This window comes from Mustela lutreola, chromosome 8 (assembly GCF_030435805.1).
Source record: "Mustela lutreola isolate mMusLut2 chromosome 8, mMusLut2.pri, whole genome shotgun sequence".
NCBI classification, from domain to species: domain Eukaryota; kingdom Metazoa; phylum Chordata; class Mammalia; order Carnivora; family Mustelidae; genus Mustela; species Mustela lutreola.
In genome coordinates this window covers 131,565,424-131,582,807 of record NC_081297.1, presented here as the reverse complement: position 1 = coordinate 131,582,807, position 17,384 = coordinate 131,565,424, and the positions used below count along the sequence as shown (strand labels likewise).

Sequence of the window (17,384 nt, the reverse complement as noted above, 5' to 3'; positions counted from 1 at the left end):
CTAGTAGAGTCTCTAGCAGATGGTAGGCACTCAACAATGTCGAATGAATTAATTTTAAGTTGATTTCATCTCCAGAAAAGCAGAGGTTGCCATAATTAAAAGCCTAATATTTGTACTGAAGTGGTGGTTCCCAAATATTAGAGAGCATGAAGATCACTTTGGAAATTTGGTAAAAATCAGGATTCAGTGGCCCCTCTCCAGACTTTCGAACTGGGTTGGTCCAGGTAGAAGTCTAGGAATTTGCATTTGATGTATGTCTGCTAGATGATTTGTATAAAAGTAGTTTGAGAACCACACAATTTTAAAAAGCTTTGTCTTTGATCTACAAATAAAATACCAAAACAAAAAATAATTTTTATAAAACAGAATGTTAGGGAAGAAGAGTTGAATCAAATACCAATCATTATATTGATTTTCATTTAACTAATGTATTCAGCATTGCATAATTTCCTGCATTTCCTCATGCACCTCTACATTCATAGCCATTAAACTGGGGAAAGGCAACTCCTCTGTCTGCAGCAGAGGCAGATGGCTTGATATTTTATTGGTAGATCAAAGAGGTTGCTTTTAAATCAGTTTCCTTATGAGTCTTGGGTTCTTCGGTTAAGTACCATATGAGGTAGGTGGCTTGCATTTAAGAACCATCTCATTCATCTTCAAACACTAGACTCATTTGTCACAGTTAGAGGCTTGCAGAATCTAAGACCAGGAAAAGGGAAATGGTGAGCCAAGTCTTCAGCACTACGTAAAAGATTCTCTTTCTCTGCGTGTTTTATGAGTGTGTAGAGTTGAATGTGCACAAGGTAAATGCTTGTATGATGGGCCGTCACTGGGTAGTTACAGATACCTTTTAACATTGTAAATGATGTAAATGTTTTTCAGGAGGAAGGAAACAAAACTTAGACCGCAGATTCCTATTAACCAAAGAGGACTTTTTATCCAATTTTGACATTTTTAAGAAAGTAAGTTGGCTTTCTTTCTCCTTACATTAGTAAGACCGTGCTTTTATTACCAGGATAGCATACTAGTTAGTCCTTGGACTCTCTTTTGAACTCTGATGGGCAAGGAAAATATTTGCCCTATTCTTTGATTTCTATTGTATATCTTGTCTTCAATAGACTGCAAAGCGGATTTAGAGGAAAAATAGCAGAAACTATTATTTAGAATATTTAGAATAGTTCCTTTTTTTGCTAATCACTGTTAACATTTTCTTTTAGAAGGAGCATATTTTAAGCTATAAATCTCACCCGGTAGAAGATGGTGGAACTGATAATCCTGCCTTCAACCATATTGAATTGAACTTCCCAGATCAAAGTGGCAAGATGAGTGGGACTCGTTTGTGAAGCGTCTGTGATACTAAATGATCTTAAACAGTGACTCAGTTACATATGTTTCCTAAGATAATTGGACCAGATTTGGATTTCTTTTTGGGGGGAGGGTTTGATAATGAGTGAAGTTTTGGGGGAAACTTTGGGGGTAAAATTTTGTTGAAGCAAAGTACTGACTCTTCACTTACTATATTCATTAACTGGTGCTACTCTGGAGTTAAGAATTTCAGCATCAGCATTTTCCTTTATTTCTTTTTTATTTTAATGAAGATGTCATTGTGAAAGTTATGACCACATATTGCTAAAGGATTAATATACACATATATACACATACTTGATGGTCAAAAAAGAGTATTTTAAATTTGGGCATTATTAAAAATATTTTCCATGCATTTGTTGCTAGCATATAAGTTTTGGGATTTCCCAAAATCAGATATAATACTGAAAAGACCTTTTGTCTTTCTATAACATACTGTATTTTTAGGAAACAGTGAGGTGACAAATCCATGTTGTCTAGATCTTTGCTTCTCACTGATCCGTATCAGCCCTATCAGGGAGCTTATTATTATCTGGAACCAATTCTGGCTCAGGAAGGTGATAATCAAGAAGTATCCTGTTTGGGAGAGAACATGGGCCCAGTGATCAAGGGCTTTTTGGTTCTACTTATCTATTCTTGTGCCTTTTTGCTAATTATCTACAACTCCTGGCCATTGGCTGTTTATATTGCCTTACACCCCAGTTCTTATATGCAATCCCAATTTCTGACCCATCAGCTCATATTTTGTTGTACACTTTACTTTTCTTCTCTTCCAAGTTTTCAAAATACTATGTTACCTTGGACTTATATATGTCTTGAAACACCCAATGTGAATCATGCTACCCCAGATTCTGGTTTACGAAGTCACAGACTATAAATTAGAAATCCTGTGAACCTGTTACTGACTAAAGTATTTACAACATAAGTACTTATGGATTTGGTCACCCAAGAACATTTACATGATTAAAATAGTTAAGTTCCATGGAATTGCATAGTTATGTTGAATGATACTAATTTGAATTTAAGGGTACATACATATGCTTAGAAGTCTTAGAAGTCTTGAATTCTAGTGTATTCACCCATTTAAAGAGTAAACACACTACTTTTTTTTAATGTTCTGAATTACCAACTATATGCTTTGTTTCATGCTTTAAAATTTCAAGTAGAAATCTCAAAGTTTATTTTGTTTATCTTGCTACATTTCCAGCTAAGGGTTTGGTCACAGACTTTTATTAATAACATTTTTTTCTACAGGTCTTGCATTAGATACTGTTTGGAAATGTGTTTCTTTTGTTTGTTTGTTTGCCTTACAATATTTTAAAATAATGTGAGAAGCATTTAGGTATATTAAATAGATTTTAGAATTAAATACTTTTTTACTTATTTTCTGATATTTAGGTAAGTATGCTCTGTACTTTTAAAGGTTGCCAACTGAAAACATGAAGCAATAAAAAAATAGGAAGTAGCACTTATCTAAAGAAAGATTTATGTAACATTTAAATTAATGATGTGTTAATATATTTCATATGTGTATAGACGTTATTTTTTTAATCATGTTTGTAAGCATATATCAAACTTTGTAAATCTTTCTACAATTTTTAATGAGTAGGAAGATATCACCTTATTTGTTTCATGCAAGTATGATTTGAACTATTATTATTTATTTAGTAAGTGTAAATGCACATGAGTGTAGAATGCTTCAGTTTTGGAAATCAAAGTCCAGTTATATAAATTTTTCCTTATCTAACTACAAAGATTATGCCACGTGTTCTTAATGATATGATACTTCTATTCTTGTGCACTTTATTTAACCAAATACATCTTTGTGACTTTGGGAACTGTTGGTATTTTACCTTTATGAACACATAAGAGTGCCAGACCGCATTCTTAAGAAATCAAATTGCTGTTATTAATTATGAAAAAATCATTTATCTTATCTGAATCTTTGTATAAAATCACAAAGAAGTAAAACATTAATATATCATAGTGTGAATGAAATAATCTAATGTTCTTAATTATTTCTGAATCACAACAGTCCCAACAGCAGGGAAAAGCGACATAAGTAGTCTATTTTCATTTTGTCATTGACAGATTATATGACCTTGAATTTATCCTTAATCTCCTCTAATGATGGAACTCTAAACACTTAACTACCTCACAGAAATAATGTGAGTATAAAAGATTAGATAGCACTTTATTAGCTCAAATAATATTACTTAAAATTTTAATATGATTGGAAATAAAAATTTGAGACAAAGGTCACTTGTTTAAAAAAAAAATTGTTTAGAATTTGCAATGTAATGATGTGGCTATAGTCCCATCTCTAAAAAATATGTGCTGTAGAAAAACTGAATTATATTTAGGAATCAGCAGGATTATTCAGAGAGAATGGAAACTTTATTTTTAAAAAAAGCACCCAATCATATTCACTCCGTAGAGAAATGGCCAGTCATATTCACTCCATAGAGAAATGAAACTTTTACATGTAGGATATAAATGTATATGCATCTATTTGATTGCTTATGCATTAATTTTTTTCTCTAGACCAGTGGTTCTAATGGGGCAGTTATACACCTGCATTTGGACATTTGGAAATATCTGGATACATTTTTGGTGGTCACATTGGTGATGAGGTGCTACTGGCATCTAGTGGATAGAATTTAGGGTTACTACTAAATATCCTGTGATACATAAGACAACCCCTCTTCACAACAAAAAATGATCCTACCCCAAGTATTAAATAGTGTTGAGTTCAAGAAACCCTGCCCTAGAGGTTAGGGTTGCAATCTTGATTTTCCTGAAGTCACACATGCTGGTTTTATTCCTTTAGGGAAATTGCCTTGACTCTTCTATCTGATCATTCTCATCTACAGGGGAGAATTAAAGTGTCACTGGCATACACAATGTTAGGATACAGGATAATAACCATATATTTTTATAGTATTTTGAAAATATTAAGAATATAAAATGTGAATAATTATGAAAACAACTTTTATGAAGGTTTCATTTTGCAACATGATTTCCAACATTAACATACATTAGGATGAAGGAAATATTAAATACATGAATATGAAGATTTCATAATTTTGCTTTACCTGTGAATATCCCAGAAAGTAGTTTATTTGTTAACAACTTATCCATGATATACACACAAGGGACAGGGACAAGGTTAAGATCAGGAGAATGACTCACTGTGTCAATTCTTATAGAAAATTCTTAGTTTTTCCCAATAATAGTTGTTGATACAGAGTCAACTGAGTGCATGCAGTTACTGAAAATTCACCACATAATTTAGTTACTGTAAAATTTACTTTTATATTTAAGTTATTTGCCCATTGTAAAAAAATCTTGAGGGAATTGAACATTATAATGTAAAACAAGTTTGCATTTCTGATTTTCCAGCTTGTTGATTAAACTCTCCACAAGTGTCTTTACAGTTGTCTGTTCTTGGGGAAGAAAATGTCAAAATGAATATAATTAAGTTTATCAGCTTTTACAGAGAATTATTTCCACTCTACCACAAAAGGACTCTTTCTGTATACTACATTCAGATTATAAAAGAATAAGCAAATAAACATGCAGAACTTTTGTTGCTGAAGAATATTTTATGCATTGAGTAATTAACACTGTATTTGAAAATAAAAAATCACGTCTTCAGTCCTGAAAATTTCTTAGCCATTATTTCTTTGAATATTCTCCCCCTCCCATTTTCTCTGTCCTGTAACTCTTTAACTCCTATTAGAGGAACAGCATACCTCTTTATCCTATCCTCCATGTCTCCTAATCTGGTTCATATTTTCTATATAAAATTTAAAAATTTCAGGATGCCTCACATACATATACATGAAAGGTCACTTTCTTTCTGGCTTTCCCTACTCTGCTATTTAATTTGTCCATTGAATTTTCCATTTCAATGACTTTATTTTCTTCATTTTCAGAGTTGGATGTGCTTTTTCAAATTTTTCAGTTTCCTATTCTTTCCTAACTGGATTCTTTCATTGTGATTCCAAACTATTCTTTTTTTTTTTTTTTAAGATTTTATTTATTTATTTGACAGAGAGAGAGAGTGAGATCACAAGTAGGCGGGGGTGGAGGGGGAAGCAGGCTCCCTGCTGAGCAGAGAGCCCAATGTAGGCTCCATCCGAGGATCCTGAGATCATGACCTGAGCTGAAGGCAGAGGCTTAACCCACTGAGCCACTCAAGTGCCCCCCAAACTATTCTTTTATCTCTAATAATTTTAACCATATTTATTTCTCTTATGCTATTTGAAATTCTTTTTTTTTCTTAAAGATTTTATTTATTTATTTGACAGACAGAGATCACAAGTAGGCAGAGAGGTAGGCAGAGAGGGAGAGGAGAAAGCAGGCTCCCTGCAGAGCAGAGAGCCCGATACGGGGCTCGATCCCAGGACCCTGAGATCACGACCTGAGCTGAAGGCAGCGGCTTAACCCACTGAGCCACCCAGGCGCCCCATCTATTTGAAATTCTTGATGTGCTAATTCTTCTACTTGTTCATTTGCTTACTCTCCACCATGGTGGTTTCTTTCCTGATATAGTTGAACATTTAACTGGAAGTTTATCTTCAGTAGGGGTTGTACTTTTTCTAGTGAGCATTCCTTGGGCTCTAGTTAGTGAAAGTCTTTACAGAGAAGTTTTAGATCAGCTTTGGCTGTGCCCATGTTTTAATTGCCTTCTACCAATCTTACTTCATTATCTCAGGTTAGGACTTCTGTCTTAAGTTCACAGAATCAGTTCTCATCCTCTACCCATAGATGGCACAGGGTTTAGGGTTGGAGCCTCAAGTAATTTGTTCTCCATCAAAGACTTGGAAAGAGGCAAACTTTCTTTAAAATTTCCTTTTAAATAATGGGGCAGTTCTTCAAGGCTTCAGGCTTTTGGTGATATTTGCAATAGAGTTCTCACTCTCACATTCTGGAAGCAGAAACCTCATCTTAGTCCACATGAGGACCCATAAACTCATTAGGAACTATACCTTCATAGGTTATTCAACACCTGTTTGATTTTTTTTTAATTGAAGTAAAATTGATTTATAATTAGTTTTAGGTGTACCAAATTTGGCATTTGCCTATACTGCAAAGTGATCACCAGAATTAGTTACTCTCTGTCACCATACAGTTGCCCCGACACCCTTTTTGCCCACCTCCCAACCCCCTTCCTGTCTGACAACCATCAGTCATTTTTCTTTTCAATATTGGTATTTGGTGTTTCCCTTTTCATCCTTTAAAAAAAATTATGTATTTGTTTATTTGACAGAGAGAGAAAGAGAGATAACAAGTAGGCAGAGAGGCAGGCAGAGAGAGAGGGAGAAGCAGGTTCCCTGCTGAGCAGAAAGCCCGATGTGGGGCTCAATCCCAAGACCCTTAGATCATGATCTGAGCTGAAGGCAGAGGCTCACCCCATGGAGCCACCCAGGCACCCCTCTTTCATTCTTACAAGTTTGATTATGTTATTAAAATTTTTATTTTGTGATATTTTATCCAGAATTTCTGTATGTTTCTAGCAGGAAGGGGCCCCATTTGTGTGAGTACAGACCACAACTTTTTGAAGGTTCTGTTATTATTATTATTATTATTATTATTTTCATTTGCTTAATCCTGGGCTGTGGAGGCATGAGGAGATGTTCATCATGCCTAGCAGTGCCAAAAGAATCTGAAAAATGTGGTAATCTGTTATAAACTGAACATGTGAATCGTGAAGTACATGGAGAGTCTTTTGTTTTTATATAAAAGCTTTATGGAGATATAATTCACACATCATACCATTTGATGGTATGGTATTCAATCCATTTGAAACGTACAATTTAGAGGCCACTGTATTCCCAGAATTATACAGCCATTGTCACAATCATAGAACATTTTCATCACCCACAAAAGAAACCACATATCCATTGTAATCACTCCCCATTTTCTCCCAGTCCCCTTAGCCCAAGTGGCCACTAATCTAATTTCTGCCTCTACAGATTTGTCTATTCTGGACATTTCATATATATGAAATCACAGAATATGTGGTCTTGTGTGACTGGCTTCTTCCACATAGAATGTTTTTAGTGCTTACCCATGTTATAGCATATATCAATACTTCATTTTTGTGGCTTATAATATGCCATTGTATGGCTATGCCACATTTTATTTATTTATTTATTTCTCAGTTGAAATACATATTGTTTCAATATGTGTCTATTATCAATGGTGCTGCTCTGAACATTGTGTGCAAGTTTTTGTGTGGACATATATTTTCACTTCTCTTGAGAATGTATCTAGTGTGGAATTGCTGGGTCATATAGTAACTCTATGCTTGACCATTTGAGAAACTGACAGACTGTTTTCCAAAATGGTTGCACCATTTTTATCACCACTGAGGGTTCCAACTTCTCCACATCTTGATGAGTACTTATTATTAACTATCTTTTTTATTATGGACATTCTGGTGGGTGTGGAGTGGTATCTCATTATGATTTTGATTTTCATTTCCTTGATAGTGATGTTGAACATCTTTTTATGTTTATTGGTCATCTGTACATCTTCTTTGGAGACATGTCTATTTAGACCGTTTGACCATTTTTTAGTGGCTTGTCTTTTTATTATTGAGTTGTAAGAGTTTTGTGTTTTTTTGCATATTCAAGATTTATCTCTTATCTGATAAATTATTTGCAAATATTTCTTCCATTCCAAGGGTTGGAGAAAATTTTTAAAAATTTTTTTTATTATAAACATATAATGTATTATTAGCCCCAGGGGTACAGGTCTGTGAATTGCCAGGTTTACACACTTCACGGCACTCACCATAGCACATACCTTCCCCATGTCCATAACCCCACCCCTCTCTCCCTCTCCCTCTCCCCCCTGCAACCCTCAGTTTGTTTTGTGAGATTAAGAGTCTCTTATGGTTTGTCTCCCTCTTGATTCCATCTTGTTTCATTTAGGAGAATTTTATTTTAATTGAAAGTGAGTTACAGAGAAAAGTCATTTGCGAGCTAAATAGAAGTAAATATAATATGATTTTAGAAAAACATAAAGCCTCCTATTCATATACTTAAGGCAGAGTAGGAAAACATGATGTTTCAATAAGTAAGGCATGTAGAGTACAGTGCAATTTATAATAGACCCAGTAGTGAAGATAGATGGCGTGGGCGGAGGAGAAAAGAGGTAGAGAGGCATGGCATCACTGTGTAACACTGGGTAGAAGCTGGGATACCTAGGCAAAGGCAAGGCTGCAAAGAAGTGGTAAGAATCAAGGAGTTCCTTGGTTTCAATGTTGGAGAGTTGGGATGCCTGGGTGTTTCAGTCAGTTAAGTGTCTACCTTCAGTTCAGGTCATGATCTCCAGGTCCTGGGATTCAGCCCCACATCAGGCTCCCTGCTCAGTGGGGAGTCTGCTTTTCCCTCTGCCCCTCACCCTGCTCATGCTCTTTTTCTCTTTTTCTTTTTCTCTCTCTTTAAATAAATAAATAAACATCTTTAAAAAAAAGAAAAACAATGTTGGAGAGGCAAGGGTCTGGCTCAAGGAGGCCATCTACAGGGGATGTAATCAAAGAAGAAAGGCACGTGAGGAGGTTCTGAGGGAAGTATAGTGGTGAGTTATTCAGAAAATTAACCAATGACCTCCCCTACTTTCTGGAGCATTCTGTTGCCTCCTTGGCTCTTCTTCCCATCCAAATAATCAGGTCTTTGGTATTTATAACTCAGGAAAGGGAGGTTTCAGGGAATTTCTTTTTCTTCTTGAAAAAGAGAGAAATGAGGTATTTCTTCTTGGCTTTTGAGTGTCAGAAGTCTAGCCTCTTAGGTTGATAAGGATAGAATAGCTTAGAAGGTAAGAGCTTGGTTCTGGAACTCCTAGAGTATAAATGGACCCCCCCCTATGCTGCAACAGTCAGAAGGAAGCAAAGAGAATTACTATATTGATGAACCTTGGAGAAGGGTTTCTCTATTCTACTCTCTGTGCTGAGCCAGGGATGGCAGCAGCAAACCACCATAGGCTTATGTAGTTTGAAAACCAATACAACCCATGCTCCTGGTTAGAGCTTAGAGCCATAAGACCCCAGTACATACTTAGCTAAGTGATATGTCTGGGCAGGCACGGGGCCTTGGAATGTTAAAAAAAAAAACTTTACCATGTTTCTTAAGCACTAAAGCAGGAATTACTGTATGAGGTGTCCAGATGAATAGGACTTTAAATAGTGTCCCAATTTCCTACAATCTAGTGTAGTAGAAAAGCAACATAATGATTTCTAAGCTCCCAAGGGCAACAAGGAGGTAAGGAAGGAAACCCTTTTGGGAATTAGGCTCACATAGGCTAAGACCTACTTAGACTAGCAATAAAGGATTTTATGGTTTCTGAACAGAACACGAATATTATAAGCTTAGACAATTAAATAAAAACAACTAAGAAGTGGTGATGGTAGGCAGAAATACCTTTCTCTTTTTATAGCAAGTAGTCAACACTGTTGCTAAAACTTGATTTCAGTTTCTTAATGCTTTTCATGATCTCTTTTCTTAAATTTAATAATCTGTGTTCACTGCTGTATCTTAACATCCAGAAAAGTCTGGCCCAATAAATTCTTGTTGAATGAATGAATCTATACAATTCCTACTTCTTATAACTTTCATCCACCTTTTGGGTTGTTTTTAAGTGAATGTCACTTGTTTTATTCCTTGAGAAGTAGAGTCCGAGATCAAGTTTATTGTGTTTAATGTTCATTAAGGAGAGCCTCTAGGATTAACCTGTGTAAGGAAGACTGAAAATGCAGATTTGGACAGAGGTGGAGTTTGAGCTGCAGCATTGATCCAAAGACAGTTTCCCCCAGAGATTCTGAAGTGAGGAGAAGTTACCCCACATTGGGCCAAGACAGCCAGCAGCCAAACTTTCATATTCGCTCAGTCACTGAGTGGGGCTGTCACAGGAAGGAGTGTGGTCATGGAGCAGGTGATCTCTGCAATGAGGCAATTAAGAAGGGGCCAAGGTATAAAGGTTGTCTGGCTTTACCACTCCCAATACAATGGCAAGAAGTCCTTCCTGAAGGAGGATCTCAGCAGTGTACTACAATGTGAACTTCATGAGGTAACTTTGTCTTAGAGAAGTTAAATCAGTAGCCCAAGTTCATACACCTTGGATCTGAACTTAGTTTTGTCTGACTCCAGAGCCTATAATCTTAATATTTTTCCTCATTGTGCATATTAATGTAAGCTCATTCATAAATTTGTGAGGGTGAGCAGTTGGAGTTGGAAGAACTTATTCTCAGGCTCCTGGGTTGATACAAAGTGCAGGTCAAGGTGAAAGACCATTTGTGGCACTGATCAATCCTTCAAGAAATGCCCAGTGCTCTGCTTAGCTAGGAACCTGTAGTAGCAGTGCTTTGTATTGAATGATACAATTAACTGGTAACTGCTAGGATACTAAGACCCGAGTTTAAAATTGCTACCCACTAAACTTTCCACCAGAGAGATGTTCTCTAAAATGTTGCACAGAGAAAACTGATTAAATTCAGCTTGAATTGTAGAGTATATTAAAGGAGTTCAAATTTTAGCAAAATATTCACCAGATCAGTAGTTTTCAGAGTGGTCCCCAACTAACAGTATTACTACCACCTGGGTACTTGTAATAATTAAAATTCTCTGGCTCACCTGAGTCAGAAATGGTGGTGGTAGGGTCCAAGTGATTCTGATGCATACTAGAATTAGTTTGAGAACTACTGAACTAGATGATAATGATAATTGGGAAAACAAACTGGGTTTATGATTAGTAAATAAACTGTGTATGAATGATACCTTTGAAAATTGTTCAAATATTTATTTTGTTCACAGTAATTTCTTGGCATATTTGACTTCAGCCCTTCCATATCATCACAACTTCCTAATTAGTGAGGTCTGAATGAACAAAAGTTAAAGATTACCTCGTTGGGGGCTGAGGTCTAGGTAAGCTGTAGTGCAGCTCTACAGAGTTACCATTAATAACAGCTTTGGTATTTACCCTTCTCTAGTTGAGGATTGAGTATATCAAGTATTCAAAACCACTCGTATAATGAAAGTGTTGTTAAGCAAGCCTTCTTAAAATTTTTTTGTTAAATATTATAAAGCTGGTATCCAAATTTGGACAATCGATGGGAAATCTAGAGAAATTACTCAGTGTCTCTGTTGGAAAATCAATAGCTGTCATTTAAATGTTGGTGACTTTAACTTCTTCACTAGAGTATTAAAGTTAATGTCTTACACTTGTCCCCTTCATGATGAAATGTGTTTACAGGAAGTGAGTTTAAATTGATTGCATGTCATAATAACAATGGCTCCCTTTTAGTTTCATTTATTTTAAGAAGCACTGATCACTTGACTGTCGGCATCCCACTCTGTTAGGCATTTAGGAAGGTGAAGGTATGGTTCTTGACCTCTATCACTTAGATGCTATGTGAGGACATAAGATAGACATGCATGTACTAGCTGAGGAAAAAGTCTGAGTGAATGTTGCAGATTGTTTGATAGGAGACTTCGGTAAAGAGGGATAGGACTTGTTGAGAGACGTATCTGTGGAACAGTTGGAATTTGAGCTAGACCTTGAAGCTAGAGATTATTTGAATATGCAAAGAAGAGAGGAAATATGTTTCGTCAGGGAGTGTGGTATACAGACAAAGAGTATAAGGAAAGCTTTGGAAAGAGTGAAGGCACTTCCTCCTCTTGGGGATATGAGGAGGTAGACCTGGCTAGCATGGAGATTGGACTAAAGTGAGGAAAGTTGTGTAAGTAGGGTGGCCAGCTCTGAAGGCCAAGATGCAATGTTAGGTTTTTTACTAGCACTTTCCTGAGAATCATTTGAGGTTCTGGAGTGTTGAGACTTGTAAATTTTACTATTAGGTGACGGGGTGTGGGCCTATTCTTATTGATTTTGAGGGGCGTTCTCTGAACCTCCTGAATTTTGATGCTCGTTCCCTTTGCCATATTGGGGAAATTCTCCCCAATAATTCTCTCCAGTATACCTTCTGCTCCCCTCTCACTTTCTTCTTCTTCTGGAATCCCAATTATTCTAATGTTGTTTCGTCTTATGGTGTCACTTATCTCTTGAATTCTCCCCTCGTGGTCCAGTAGCTGTTTGTCCCTCTTTTGCTCAGCTTCTTTATTCTCTGTCATTTGGTCTTCTATATCACTAATTCTTTCTTCTGCCTCATTTATCCTAGCAGTTAGAGCCTCCATTTTTGATTGCACCTCATTAATAGCTTTTTTGATTTCACCTTGGTTAGATTTTAGTTCTTTTATTTCTCCAGAATCTAGAAGGGTCTGCTGGGGCACTTCACTACATTCTTAATCTGTCCCTGCTGTACATTTGAATAATATATTTAGAGTGCTGACACTGAATCAACAAGGGAAGGATAAATGGGTTTTGATTTCCTTTTTTAAAAAATTTATTTTCAGCATAACAGTATTCATTATTTTTTTTCAGCATAATAGTATTCATTATTTTTGCACCACACCCAGTGCTCCATGCAATCCATGCCCTCTATAATACCCACCACCTGGTACCCCAACCTTACACTCTCCGCCCCTTCAAAACCCTCATTGTTTTTCAGAGCCCATAGTCTCTCATGGTTCACCTCCCCTTCCAATTTCCCTCAACTCCCTTCTCCTCTCTAACTCCCCATGTCCTCCATGCTATTTGTTATGCTCCACAAATAAGTGAAACCATGTGATAATTGACTCTCTCTGCTTGACTTCTTTCACTCAGCATAATCTCTTCCAGTCCCATCCATGTTGCTACAAAAGTTGGGTATTCATCCTTTCTGATGGAGGCACAATACTCCATCATGTATATGGACCACATCTTCCTTATCCATTCGTCCATTGAAGGGCATCGTGGTTCTTTCCACAGTTGGGCGACCATGGCCATTGCTGCTATAAACATTGGGGTACAGATGGCCCTTCTTTTCACAACATCTGTATCTTTGGGGTAAATACCCAGCAGTGCAATGGCAGGGTCATAGGGAAGTTCTATTTTTAATTTCTTAAGGAATCTCCACCCTGTTCTTCAAAGAGGCTGCACCAACTTGCATTCCCACCAACAGTGTAAGAGGGTTCCCCTTTCTCCACATCCCCTCCAACACATGTTGTTTCCTGTCTTGTTAATATAATTGTCATTTTGAACTCTAGTTCTGATACCTTTCTAATGTTAATATTGATTAGGGTTCTAGCAGTCAGTACTGCCTCTTATTCCTTTTTTTTTTTTTTTTTTTGAGGTGAGTTTTCCACCTTGTCATTTCATCCAGAGAAGAATAGACAAGTGAGAGAACAAAATGCTAAAAGGATAATAACAACCCCAGAAAAAAATATACACTAAGCCAATCAGAAGAGACCCAAAACCAGGGGGAGAAGAAAGGAAAAAAATATTATTAGGCTGGTGAATAGAACGTAGCCACAAACTTGATTTTGGGTATATTTTGGTTTGTTAGGAGAAACTGCCTCCCAAAATTTTAGAGAAAGAAAAAAATGTGTGTGTATGTGTGTGTGTGTGGGTGTGTGTGTATAAACACAATGAAAGGTTAGAATATGACTGTAAAGATGAAAATTAAAAAGATTTTAAAAAAAGGAATTGATAAGATAAGCAGTTGGTTGAAAAAAGAAAAAAAGAGAATGTGATCAGGCTGGAAACTAGAGCAAAGGCATATGCTAGATTCAGGGTATATTTTGGTCTTTTAGAAGAAACTGTAACCCCAAATTTTAAAGAAATAAAAAAATTATACAAAAAATAAGATTAAATACAATGAAGAGGTAGAATATAAGAGTTAAAATTATAAAAGGTTTTTAAAAAGGTATTGAGGGGTGCCTGGGTGGCTCAGTGGGTTAAAGCCTCTGCCTTCAGCTCAGGTAATGATCCCAGGGTCCTAGGATCGACGAGCCCCACATTGAGCTCTCTGCTTGGCAGGGAGGCTGTTTCCCCCTCTCTTTGCCTCTCTGCCTACTTGTGATCTCTGCCTGTGAAATAAATAAATAAAATCTTAAAAAAAAAAATCTTTCAGAACTTAAAAAATTAAAAAAAAAAGGCATTAGGAAGAAAAAATAGTTGAAATAGGTTTAAATAGGAAAGAGGAAAAAATTTTTAAAAATAGAAAAAATAACAAATTTTAAAAATTTAACTTTGAAAGACAAAAGAATCATGGGGAAAAATTCCCATAAATTCTATATGTATTTTCCCCTAGCACTGTTGTTTTGCAGTTCTCATTGATCAGTAAACTTGGTCTTGGTTGGATGGTCCTGATGATCTTCTGGGGGAAGGGTCTCTTGCGTGATTCTCAAATGTCTTTTCCCAATGTGGAATTGTACCACACTTGCCAGCGGCCAGGCTAAGTAATCTACTTGGTTCTGCTCTCAGTATCTTTTGTTCCCTGAAAGCTTTCCATATAGCTTTGGAGGATGGGAATGAGGATAGTTGCCTCCCAATCTCCAGCCCCACAGGAGTGGAGAGCTTGGACCATTCCCCCCTTCAGGGCCTTCTCAGAGAAAAGCAGTCAATCATGCCTCTCTCCCTAGTCTCCAGCTGCACTCCAAGTTCATCCAGCCTGTGACTGAGCATTTCTTTCTCTGGCTGGCACCCTCCAAACCCAGCAGATTCCTATAGCAAGCTCCTGTGCTGCTCCTCCTGGTGGAGAAGGTGGGGGGGTGTCTCCTTGGATCTTGTGGGATCCCTGCTTGAAGATCAATGGCCACACTTTGTTTTGGATCATGGTTTATGGTAATCCTGAGCTGAGAGTGCACTCCTCACACCTGTCTCTGTAGCTGGCTTCCCTGCAAGTACCCTTCCCTGCTGGTTCCCTTCCAATACCTGGGAGCTCTGCCACACTCAAATACCCCTGGTCGTTCTGTGACCCCATGGGTCCTGAGACCACACTGTCCCAGTGAGGACTCCACCCTGGCTTAGCCTCTGGAGCCACATCCCTCAGTGGAGCAGACTTCTAAAATTTCTAATTTTGTGTTCTGCTGCTCTACTGCTTGCCGAGAGCTGGCCCTTCTCCCCATGCAGTCTATATTCCCATATATTGCCTTGGATTCACTTCTCTGCACATCCTACCTTCCAGAAAGTTGTTGCTTTTCTGTTCATAGAATTGCTGCTGTTCTCCTCTTCAATCTCCTGTTGAATTTGTAGGTGTTCACAGTGGTTTGATAACTATTTAGCTGAATACCTGGGACCAGATGAAATTTAGGTCTCCTACTCCTCTACCATCTTGCTCCCCCCCGAACAACAGTTGGTTTTATGAAAAGATAATCTTTTGAAAATTTTTGTTCCTTATTTCTGCTCTAATATTTATTTCCTTCCTCTGCTACCTTTGGGCTCAGTTTTTCTTGTTTCTATTTCATTATGGTGTAGAGTTAGGTTGTTTGAGTTCTATCTTATTTATTAATGTAGGCCTTTGCTGTTGTGAGCTTCCCTCTGAGAACTGCTTTGCTATATCCCATAAGTTCTAGTGTTTTGTGTTTCCATTTTCATTTGTCCCAAGATATTTTTAATTTCTTCTTTGACCCATTGGTTGTTCAGGAGAGTATTTAATCTCCATTCATTCATGAACTTTCCAGTTTCCCTCCTTTTACTGACGTCTAGTTTCATACCATTATGGGCAGAGAAGATACTTGGTATGCTTTCAGGCTTTCTGAATTTGCTAACATATAGTCTATCCTAGAAAATGTTCCATGTGCATTTGAGAAGAATGTGTATTCTGGTGTTGTCAGATAGAATGTTCTCCATAGGTCTGTTAGCTCCATTAGGTTTATAGTGTTATTCAAATCTGCCATTTCCTTATTGATTTTCTGTCTGGATGATCTATCTGTTGACAGTAGGTGCTAAGGTACCCAACTAGTATTGTATTGCTGTTCATTTCTCCTTTTAGTTCCATTACTTTTACTTTATATATTTATGTGTTCTGATGTTGGGTGTAAATATTCACAGTTGCTACATTTTATAGATAGATTAACCCCTTTATCATTGTATAATGACCCTATTTGCCTCTTTTTACCATTTTAGCTTAACACCTATTTTGTTTGCTAGAACTAGAGCTGTACTTGGGTTTTGTTTGGTTGGCTACCTTTATTTGAAATATCTTTTTCCATCTCTTCACCCAGTCTATGTGTGTCTTTTAGGCAGCATATCATTGGATTTTGTGGGGTTTTTTGGGTGCTTTCAGCCATTTTGTGTGTTTTAGGGACCTGAATCAGGCAGATCTACATCCAAGTTCCCTGGTTATGGCCATGCAGATAAAGCCACTGGCTGGGACTACTTCTTTGGCATTAGAGCTAAGAACTCAGCTTTCCAAGATCTGACTATTGGTTGTTGCAAGCACTTTCTCTCCTCTCCGTCATAATCAGAATCCCAGTGGCCAAGTCCTGCAGATTTTCCTGTAACTTCTGTGGGGGACAATTAGAAGGGGCACTGCTAAAAAGTGACCCATAATGCTGGAGGTGCTGAATGTCCACACAGCACTCTTCATCTTCCCTGGAGGAACTGAGGCTCAGGAAAGACCTTGGCATAGCACTGTATCGGCCTGGAGGAGGAGCAATGCCGTCAGCCTGTAGCTGTTCCTCTTGCTCTTCTAATGTGGTCTTTTTTGGTCTCCATTGTACGGGGGTGCTTCAGCATCACTCCTGCATTCTAAATTTTCTCAGTGGCCTTATCCATGAATAGTTGTTAGGTTCCTGACTTTGCTCTTCCTCACAAAATGGAAACTATGTCTCTGTCTTGGTGATGTTACTCCTTACACTTGATTTCTTATAAACTATCAGAAATTCTCTTCTATCACCTTCTTTGCCTTTCTCCCCACAACAAACCTAAAAACACCTTAAGATATTCACCACATTTTCCTTGTACCCCAAACGGGGAAGGTGAATAAGTATACTCACTGCATTTGTAGAAAGAAAGAGAAGAAGAGTGGGCAAGCAGAATGGTGGGAGGAAAGAGGAAGGGAGGAAGAGAGTATAAGAGGAAGAAAGGAAGAAAAGAATTGTTTGCCAGAAACATATCAGGAATTGTGATTG

At 37.3% G+C, this 17,384-nt stretch overlaps 1 protein-coding gene across 1 annotated transcript in view; it reads left to right on the top strand.

The window, feature by feature from the left end:
* The window catches only part of SLC5A8 (solute carrier family 5 member 8), a 60,374-nt gene extending 55,575 nt beyond the window's left edge, over positions 1-4,799 (top strand). Inside the window, exons 14-15 of the mRNA XM_059186650.1 lie at positions 883-962; positions 1,218-4,799. Coding sequence (XP_059042633.1) covers positions 883-962; positions 1,218-1,343 — 206 coding nt within the window. The 3' untranslated portion in view covers positions 1,344-4,799. The remainder of the gene's footprint in view (positions 1-882; positions 963-1,217) is intronic.
* The last annotated feature ends 12,585 nt before the right edge of the window (positions 4,800-17,384 follow it).